This window comes from Mastacembelus armatus, chromosome 21, assembly GCF_900324485.2.
Source record: "Mastacembelus armatus chromosome 21, fMasArm1.2, whole genome shotgun sequence".
Lineage (NCBI taxonomy): Eukaryota > Metazoa > Chordata > Actinopteri > Synbranchiformes > Mastacembelidae > Mastacembelus > Mastacembelus armatus.
This window is the reverse complement of record NC_046653.1, coordinates 25,154,220-25,163,249: the sequence shown is the minus strand read 5'-3', so window position 1 is coordinate 25,163,249 and position 9,030 is coordinate 25,154,220. Positions and strand designations below refer to the sequence as shown.

General features: G+C 44.2%; 1 protein-coding gene across 1 annotated transcript; it reads right to left on the bottom strand.

Moving 5' to 3' along the window:
- Nucleotides 1-330: 330 nt before the first annotated feature.
- LOC113123949 (olfactory receptor 6N2-like) lies at nucleotides 331-1,254 on the bottom strand. The gene has a single exon (XM_026296348.1). The coding sequence runs from the start codon at nucleotides 1,252-1,254 to the stop codon at nucleotides 331-333; it is 924 nt and encodes a 307-aa protein (XP_026152133.1).
- Nucleotides 1,255-9,030: the final 7,776 nt, after the last annotated feature.

The following is a 9,030-nucleotide window of genomic DNA, read 5'->3' as shown; positions in this document are numbered from 1 at the left end:
TATACCTATGATGAAAATTACAGGCCTCTCATCTTTTTAAGTGGGAGAACTTGCACAATTGGTGGCTGACTAAATACTTTTTTGCCCCACTGTACGTTAATTGTGCGTTCATACAATTAGTGCCGTTAAAATGAATTTGGATTAACGCGTTCATTTTGACAGCCCTAATAAATACAACTAGAGACAATAATACTAATAATCATAAATGTACTTAATATGACATTCTACATGGTCATACAAACTAATCCATTTAATGTCTGTGAAGAAACCACATCTCTGCATTATCACTACAGATGAAATGACTGTACATTAGTTAACAGTGTGGATATATTAGTGTGATTTGACCTGAAACAACAACTTCTTCAGGTGTTTAGAGATTTCTTTCATCTTTAGTCCATAAATGACTGGATTGAACAGAGGGTGATAGGTGATCATTTGTAAAGCCATTACTAAACGAACAGTTTTTGGAAAATCTGATTCCAGTCGAACTACAACAACATAAGTAACAAAGCAGGAAAAGTTGATTAAAACCAGCAGGTGAGGTAAACAGGTCTGAGCAGCTTTGTTTCTGACTGTTTTACAGCTTCTGTAGGATATAAGAAGTATCCTGGTGTATGTGAAAAGGATGAAAAGCAAAGGGAGCAGTACAATACTTACTAACATGAACACACCATATACAGTTACTGCTACTGAGCGCCCACACTGAAGACTGTAAATTGAATTATTACAAAAAATTCCTTTCAAACTAAAGCTGCAGAGTTTTATAACAGCGTACACTGAGACTGACACTGAGAGCTCACAAGCAGGCACAAGCCAAGCTAAAAGCAGAAAGACATTAACAGTTGTTTTCCTCATGATAGTTGGATACTGCAGAGGTTTACATATAGACGCATACCTGTCATAGGACATGGCTGTCAACAGTAAAAACTCAGAACCAGCAAGACAGTAATATACAAAAGACTGGAAGAGGCAGAGTGGATAAGTTGTGATCTGTTTTTCAGATAAAATGTCGATCAGTAGCTTTGGGTAGATATTAGTGCTGTAAAGAACAGAGTTCATTAACAAAGCTGCAATGAAAATGTACATAGGCTCATGGAGGTTTTTGTGAATCACTATCAGACACACAATAGTAGAATTACTGCAGATTATTAGAATATATGCTGTAAACATGATCACAAAATAAAGATATCTGTATCTGTGCATTTCTACATAACCATCAATAGTTATATATGTTATATTGAATCTATCCTCCATTAAACTTCTCCAACCAAAGTGTTAACCAATAATGCAGATCATATAGCAAACATTCATAAATAATAGCTGAGAAAACAAGTGTCACTGTGAGGACTGCAGTAACAGGTTACCTGTGTTGGACTGTCTCATTCATTCACTGACACCACAGTCAGAACGTGTTTGAGTCTGTGGAAGGTTTTTATCAGGCTGCTTCACCCTCCAAGGGTCTCATTAAAGTCTCAACTAACATGTAAACATCTTCTTGCTTGACTCCTGAGGCAGCTAATGGGTACTGTCAGGCCAGGCGTGCTGCAGCCCGGACGGTGACAGAGGCAAAATCTTGAGTCTGGGAGGAGTTTGGTGACGGCATGGAGGAGGAATATTGGTCAGCCTCGAGGAAATTCTGGCAAACCATCCGGTGCCTCAGGAGGTGGAAGTGGTGCTCTGCTAACACTGTTTACAGTGGAGGTGGTGAGCTGCTGACCGCAAATGGGAACATTGTCAGTCCGAGGGCCTTTGCTAAGGGTTGTCCATTCTTTGTACGAGTGGAGCAAGAGATTGGTTCACATTGCCGGCAGTAAGTTGGACCTGTTTCTAATGCATGTTGGATTCCTGCAGGGCTACCCTTTGTTCCCAGTTCTGTTCTTTAGTTTTTCACAGAATTCCTAGGTGCCAGGAGTGGGAGGGAGTCCATTTCAGGAACCACCGGATTCCATCTCTTGTTTTTTCCAGATGATGTTGTCCTGTTGGCTTCATCGAGCCAGGAACTTCAGCATGCACTGGGGAAGTTTGCATCTGAGTGTGAAGTGGCTGGTATGGGAATCAGTACCTCCAAGTTCGAGGCCATGGCTCTCAACTGGAAAAAGGTGGCCTGCACTCTCCAGGTCAGAGGAATGACTGTGCCTCAAGTGGAAGAGTTTAAGTGTCTCAGGGTCTTGTTGAGTGAGGGAATAATGGAATCGGAGATTGACAGACAGATTGGTGCAGCAGCAGCAATGTGGTCAAGTGTGCAGCAACTGTGCACCCTTGATGCCCTATAATAGGTGTTTGTGACCGGCAGGGATACTATGACAGAAGTGAGTTATAATGGCAATGTTTATGTATGTTTGTGTGGATGGAAATGTGCCTGTTTGCGTGATGACTACCAGCGCATTTTCTTAATGGCTGGGATATGGGCTGCACATCTGGCCTACGGTTATTCCTGTGGAACTAGTGACGGTCTGCTCCGTCACAGTACCGTTCTGTTGTGGTAAAGAAAAAGCTGAATCTGTCCCGGATACCCCTTAGATGTCCCTTGGTGAAGGTGTTCCGGACATGCCCCACCGGAAGGAGGCCCCATGGAAGACCTAGGACACGTTGGAGGGACTATGACTCTCTGGCCTGGGAAATCCTCAGTATTCCCCCGGAAGAGCTAGAGGAAGTGTCGAGGGAGGGTATGGTAGGAAGTTTGGGCATCTCTGCCACTTCCCCCGCATCCCGACCCCAGAAAAACAGGCAGAAACCAGATTGATAAATGAATGGAAAACCAAAGTCAGGAAACAAACTGTTTTCAGTTTACTTTTACATTTATAGTCCATCAAACAAAAATTAGAAAATTGGTCATTTGATAGTCATTGGTCATTTTTTAATCACTACATGATTAGCACATTTATTGAAACACACATGAATGCTATTATTAAAGAGAATATAATACTAACCACCACAAATGTATGTGATCTGAATGCAGCAGAGGTTTAGTTGGCTTTAGAGACAACAGGTCCCGCCCCTCTTTGGGGTTCTTTGGGCTGCATTGAGGACTAGCTAGCACTAACACAACTAAGTCATTTTACACTATGTCTTGGCCAGAGACATAGGAATCACTTCCCAGTCCTCCTTCTGAATCGGATCCTGCAGAGGCTGGATCAGGACAGAGAGAGAGAGCACAAAATTAGTGACATTCAATGGTAGAATATACATGTGAGGGGGGAGGAGAGGAAGAGAAGGGAAGGGAAGGGAGGCGAGGGATAGGGTAGGGGAGCTCAGTTGACCAATGGTCCTCGTGCAGTCTAGGCCTTCTTCTTCTTCTCCTTTCGGCTGCTCCCTTCAGGGATTGCCACAGCGAATCATCTGCCTCTATTTAACCCTATCCCCTGTATCCTCCTCACCCACACCAACTACCCTCATGTCCTCTTTCACTACATCCAAGAACCCCGCCTTTGGTCTTCCTCTAGACCTCCTTCCTGGCAGCTCTAACCTCAGCATCCTTTTACCAATGTATTCACTGTCCCTCCTCTGAACATGTCCAAACCATCTCAATCTGGCTTTCCTGGCTTTTTCTCCAAAACATCTAACATGAGCTGTCCCTCTGATGTCCTCATTCCTGATCCTATCCATCCTCGTCACTCCCAGAGAGAACCTCAACATCTTCAGCTCTGCTACCTCCAGCTCCTCCTCCTCTGTCTTTTTCTCAGTGCCACTGTCTCTAAACCAGACAACATTGCTGGTCTCACCACTGTCTTGTCCACCTTTCCTTTCATTCTTGCTGACACTCTTTTGTCACACATCACACCTGACACTTTCCTCCACCCATTCCAACCTGCTTGCACGTCTCTTCACTTCTTTTCCACACTCTCCATTGCTCTGGTCTGTTGACCTTAGGTACTTAAATTCCTCCACCTTCTTCACCTCTACTCCCAGTAACCTCACCGTTCTACTTGAGTCCCTCTCATTTACACATATGTACTCTGTTTTACTGTGGCTCAGTTTCATTCCTCCCCTTTCCAGAGCAAACCTCCACCTCTCTAGATTTTCCTCCCCCTGCTCCCTGCTCTCACTACAGATGACAATATCATCTGCAAACATCATGGCCCACAGAGATTCCTGTCTAACCTCATCTGTCAGCCTGTCCATCACCACAGCAAACAAGAAGGGGCTCAAAGCCGATCCTTGGTGCAGTACCACCTCCACCTTGAACTCCTCTGTCACCCCTACAGCACACGTCTTACAGCTTTCATACATGTCCTGCACCACTCGAACATACTTCTCTGCCACTCCACCACAGTTCCTCTCTCGGCACCCTGTCATACGCTTTTTCCAAATCTACAAAGACACAATGCAGCTCCTTCTGGCCTTCTCTGCACTTCTCCATCAGCTTTCCCAAAGCAAATATTGCATCTGTGGGGCTCTTTCTTGGCATGAAACCATACTGCTGCTCACAAATGCTCACTTCTGACCTCAGCCTAGCCTCCACTACTCTTTCCCATAACTTCATTGTGTGACTCATCAGCTTTATTTCTCTGTAGTTTCCACAACTCCACACATCTCCCTTGTTCTTAAAGATGGGCACTTCTCCTCCATTCCTCAGGCATCCTCTCACTCTCCAAGATCTTGTTAAGTAGCCCAGTCACTCTACTGCCACCTCTCCTAAACACTTCCATACCTCCACAGGTATGTCGTCAGGACCAACTGCCTTCCCAATCTTTATCCTCTTCAACGCCTTCCTCACTTCATCCTTACTGATCTTTGCTACTTCCTGCTCCACAACAGTCACCTCTTCTACTCTGTGCTCTCTGACATTCTTCTCATTCATCAACTCTTCAAAGTATCCCTTCCATCTTTTCATCACACTGGCACCTGTCAACACATTTCCATCCCTGTCCTTAATCACCCTAACCTGCTGCACATCCTTCCCATCTCTGTCTCTCTGCCTCGCCAACCTGTACAAATCCACCTCTCTCTCCTTAAAGTCCAACCTATCATACAAATCCTCATATGCCCTTTGTTTGGCCTTTGCCACCTCTACCTTCACCTTATGCTGCATCTCCCTGTACTCCTGTCTGTTCTCTTCTGTCCTCTGTGTCCCACTTCTTTTTAGCTAACCTTTTCCTCTTAACACACTCTTGAACTTCCTCATTCCACCACCAAGTCTCCTTATCTGCTTTCCTCTTTCCAGATGACACACCAAGTACCCTCCTACCTGTCTCCCTGATCACTTTAGCTGTAGCTGTCCAGTCATCTGGAAGAACCTCCTGACCTCCCATAGCCTGTTTCAGCTCCTGCCTGAAAGCCACACAACACTCTTCATTTTTCCACTTCCACCACTTGGTCCTCTACTCTTCCCTTGTCCTCTTCATCTTCCTCACCACCAGAGTCATCCTACACACCACCATTCAATGCTGTCTGGCTACACTCTCCCCACCAACTACTTTGCAGTCACTGAACTCTTTCAGGTTGAAATGTCTGCACAAGATGTAATCAACTTGTGTGCTCCTGCCTCCACTCTTATATGTCACCCTATGCTCCTCCCTTTTCTGGAAAAATGTGTTCACTATAACTATTTCCATCATTTTTGCAAAGTCTACCACCATCTGTACTTCTGCATTCCTGTCCTGCATACCAAACTTACCCATCACTTCCTCGTCACCTCTGTTTCCCTCACCAACATGTCCGTTGAAGTCTGCCCCAATCACCACTCTCTCACCACTAGGGATAACCTGAATCACCCCATCCATCTCCCTCCAGAATTTCTCCTTCTCTTCTAACTCACATCCTACCTGTGGGGCATAACCACTGACAACATTCAACATCACACCTTGAACTTCCAGCTTCAGACTCATCACCCTATCTGACACTCTCTTCACCCCCAGAACATTCCTAGCAAAATCCTCCTTCAGGATAACTCCTACTCCATTCCTCTTTCCATCCACACCATGATAAAACAGCTTGAACCCTGCTCCTAATCTATAGGCCTTGCTACCTTTCCACCTGGTCTCCTGAACACACAAGATATCCACCTTTTTTCTCACCATCATATCAGCCAACTCTCTAGTTTTCCCTGACAAAGTCCCTACATTCAAAGTCCCTACTCTAAGTCCTACACTCTTGCCCTTCCTCTTCTCTCTTTGCCTACGAACACGCCTTCCTCCTCTCCTTCTTCGACCAACAGTAGTCCAATTTCCACTGGCACCCTGTAGGTCAACAGCACTAGTGGCGATTGTTGTTAACCCGGGCCGCGACCGATCCAGTATGGAAGTTATATTTGTGATTCACATGTTTGATTTGGCTGAAATTTTACGTTGGATTCCCTTCCTGACACAACCCTCTGCATTTACCCGTACTTGGGACTGGCACATGAAGACACTGGATTGTGCCCCCTGTGGTTGCATTCTAGTTCAGTCTAGAACTATAGCCTATAAATTAAAATAAAATAAAATATTCACACCTTTAAAAAAGTAAAAAATAAACCAAAGGAGCACTGCACTTAGAAAATTAAGCTTAGACTAAAAAGTTACATATTACATACTGAACGTGGCTTCACATTATATTTGTTTTTTAATTTGGAGCAATATTTTAACAAAACACTTTAATCTACAAGCACAAGAAACTTGAATTTGTCTGTTAAAACAACCACATGCCTGGTCAGTCTTTTACTTCATGAATACACAAAGGGCCTACACAACACTGTGCTGAACACACTGAATGAATTACATTCATACAATAGTGTACATCCTCATATGTTTCCCTATGTTGTCTTAATTCAATTCAATTCAGTTCAATTCAATTTATTTGTATAGCACCAAATCACAATACAAATCATCTCAGAGCACTTTACAAAAACAAAAAACCCAACAATTCCCTTATGAGCAAGAACTTGGCGACAGTGGAGAGGAAAAACTCCCTTTAACAGAGGAAAAAACCTCCAGCAGAACCGGGCTCAGTTTGGGCGGCCATCTGCCTCGACCGGTTGGGGTGAGTGGATAGAGGAGAGAGAAAAGAACAGCAACAATAAACAACAAATAGACACTGCAGGTTGGTGTGGCCACTAACTGCACATCAGCGATATACAGCTCCAGGACCAGGGACACCTGCAGAAGGTACAAAGAGAGAACAGAGAGAGAGGGAGAGAGCACAAACTAGGGGAGAGAGAGAGCACAAGGTTAGTGACATTCAATGGTGGAATATACATGAGGTGGGGGAAGGAATGGGTTCGGGAAGGGGAGCTCAGTGCACCAATGGTCCTCGGGCAGTCGAGGCCTATAGCAGCATAACTAAGGGATGGTTCAGGGTTACCTGAAGCCAGCCCTAACTATATGCTTTGTCAAAGAGGAAGGTTTTAAGTCTAGCCTTAAAAGTACACAGAGTGTCTGCCTCCTGAACCCAGCCTGGGAGCTGGTTCCACAGGAGAGGAGCTTGATAGCTAAAGGCTCTGCCTCCCATTCTGCTTTTGGAAACTCTGGGAACCACAAGTAGACCTGCACTCTGAGAGCGAAGTGCTCTATTGGGATAATATGGTACTATGAGGTCTTTAAGGTATGAAGGAGCTTGATCGTGAAGGGATTTGTGTGTGAGGAGGAGGATTTTAAATTCTATTCTGGATTTTACAGGGAGCCAATGAAGAGAAGCCAATATAGGAGAAATATGATCTCTCTTGCTAGTTCCTGTCAGGACTCTGGCTGCAGCATTCTGGATTAACTGGAGGCTTTTTACGGAGATACTGGCACATCCAGATAGTAATGACTTACTGTAATCTAGCCTTGAGGTAACAAATGCATGGACTAGTTTTTCTGCATCATTTTGAGACAGGATGTTCCTAATTTTGGTAATGTTGTGCAGGTGAACGAAGACAGTTCTAGAGATTTGTTTTATGTGTGAGTTAAAGGACATGTCCTGGTCAAAAATTACTTTTCACAGTAGTGCTGGAGGCCAGGGCTATGCCATCTAAAGTAGCTATAATTATAGAAAAGCTATCTTTAGGCCCAAATACAATAAATTTTGCATTTGATTTCCACAAGCACTCTGTTTTCCTACATAAACGTTTACGTGAGCGGCCTGGTGGTCTTCTCAAGCAGTGGGTGATGCTGAAAGAGCTACAGGTGCAGTGGCTGTGGAAGCAATAATCTGGGGTGTGTGAGGAGATCAGGGAGGCTAAGGAGAAAGACTCTTGGGTGGCTGACCCGTACTGGGTCAGTACAGGTCAAGATATTTATTAGATTCTTGTAATATAATTACTGATGTGATTATGTGGAAGTATCAGTTTAATGTTACCGCTGGTGAAAGTTTAAGTTATTTCTTACTGTCTTGTACTGCTGTATTACTACAGGATCAATCATGTCTCTTATCCATGAAAATCAACAAGTTTTGGATTATATTTTATTATATTATGATCAGATTTTATTTTAAAACACCTGAAGGTATTCAATCAACGTAGACTCAGTATTTGTTTCTCATATTGCTCACTCATTCTTAATTATAGTACTTAGTCGGTGTATATAATTGACATATCTTGTCTTTATTTCACACACGCACTCACCGATGGCAGCAAAGTGCCAGTCAAAGAGTTTGTGTGACCATCAGGGACAGCCTGGGCTTCATCAGGCTGTTCAGTATAGTGCAATGTGTTTAGAAAAGGCCACCATGGCCCCCTCCTGGCAAACGTGTCATATTATGTAGAAATCAAACTGACCTGACTTGGCACTGAAGTCCACAGCTGATGTAAGGATGCTGTAATGAGTGTCATTAGTGTGGCCGCCTCCCATGGGAGCCACCTGCACTGTGGTGAACAACAGGCCAGGACTCAGGGGACAGGCCTGACTGCAGCCAGTCTGCACACAGCTAATTATGACCCAGTGGCCACAGCGAGCGGCTCTCGTGGGCCTTTTACCTCTGTAATCAGAAAGATCTGTCAGGATGATCCAACACTGTCACAGACACTCTTGATGGTTGATGTGGCTCTTGGCACCACAAAGTTTTCTGATTAATTCCCTGGGATTTCCACAGCAATTAAGTTCAAAATGGTCAACAGGTCATTTGTCAAGTTTT

Excerpts from the sequence above, each read along its gene's own strand:
- LOC113123949 (XM_026296348.1), bottom strand. The coding sequence starts at position 1,254 with ATGGAGGATAGATTCAATATAACATATATAACTATTGATGGTTATGTA.